Source organism: Orycteropus afer, unplaced genomic scaffold, assembly GCF_000298275.1.
Source record: "Orycteropus afer afer isolate SDZICR_OR568_19922 unplaced genomic scaffold, OryAfe1.0 scaffold00141, whole genome shotgun sequence".
Lineage (NCBI taxonomy): Eukaryota > Metazoa > Chordata > Mammalia > Tubulidentata > Orycteropodidae > Orycteropus > Orycteropus afer.
Genome location: NW_006921728.1, coordinates 6,643,080 through 6,644,084, shown reverse-complemented (window position 1 = coordinate 6,644,084; position 1,005 = coordinate 6,643,080). Strand labels below are relative to the sequence as shown.

Below are 1,005 nucleotides of genomic sequence, written 5' to 3'. Positions count from 1 at the left end.
AAAAAAAAAAAAAAAAAAAAAAAGAAAAAGTAGGTTTGTTCTTCTTTTGTTTAAAACAAACAACTGATCCTAGGCAAACACTTTAGAATACCTCCCCACTGCTGGACTGCCAACCACTTGGAATGTAAACAACCATACTGTCATCTACTCACCCTTCAAACCTTGTCTCAAATGTGATACTCACTACCTTCACCAATAAAAAACAGATTTTTCTCAACAACAGGGATGCAGGATTCGGTGCTTCTCTTACCAGGTGCTTACCTTTTCTGTGGTTTCATAATCCATTTTGAACGCCCAGAGGTGGAGCCGAGCGGACAGCTCACTGACGGAGGAGAGTGTGAGGAGGAACTGCTCTGCGCTGCCCAGGGGCACCTCAGGGTTGGCCAGCTGAGCCTCCTGGATCTTCTGCTTCTCCTCTTCAGTGGGAATCATGGTTAGAATTTTCTGGAAAAATGGGATAACACAGTCTATTTTCTCTTAGTGATGAATTCTACCCCATCCTTTCCATGTTTTCCAATTCAAATTGGAATTTTCCAAGCAGGTAGTTCAGAGATTCTGGGTTTCTTTTGGATATTATATTAGTACAAACAAAACATGCTTTAGAGAAGGAAAGCCCACGGTAACATCCAAACTTCATTCTTTTGGTCAAAAATTCTCTTTTCTTTCTCTTTTTTAACCTTCTGTTTCATAAAGAACATAAGTACTTGCCCAAGGTTTTCTGGGTCTTGTACATGAAAGACAGTCTAGGCAAGAAAGGGCAATGGTATGTGGAAGAAATGACAAAGAATGAGAAAGAAGATTAGAGAACATGGAGAAGGAAATAAACAATGTCAAGAATATATGTCTCTAGCACTTTTCATGGATTCATGTAAGACTTACAGAAATGTGTCCTTTTCAAAGAACTCAGGTTAACTTTCATGCAAGAGATACGTGACAATTTTAATTGTTTTAACAATATTCCAAAATTTATAGAAATGACAACACTTTAAATGCTATCAGACTCAA

General features: G+C 38.2%; 1 protein-coding gene across 1 annotated transcript in view; it reads right to left on the bottom strand.

The window, feature by feature from the left end:
* FHOD3 (formin homology 2 domain containing 3) overlaps positions 1 to 1,005 on the bottom strand; it is a gene marked incomplete at its 5' end in the record, with an annotated part of 759,322 nt that overhangs the window by 71,973 nt on the left and 686,344 nt on the right. Inside the window, one exon of the mRNA XM_007945666.2 lies at positions 262 to 444. Within this exon, the coding sequence (XP_007943857.2) occupies positions 262 to 444 (183 nt within the window). The remainder of the gene's footprint in view (positions 1 to 261; positions 445 to 1,005) is intronic.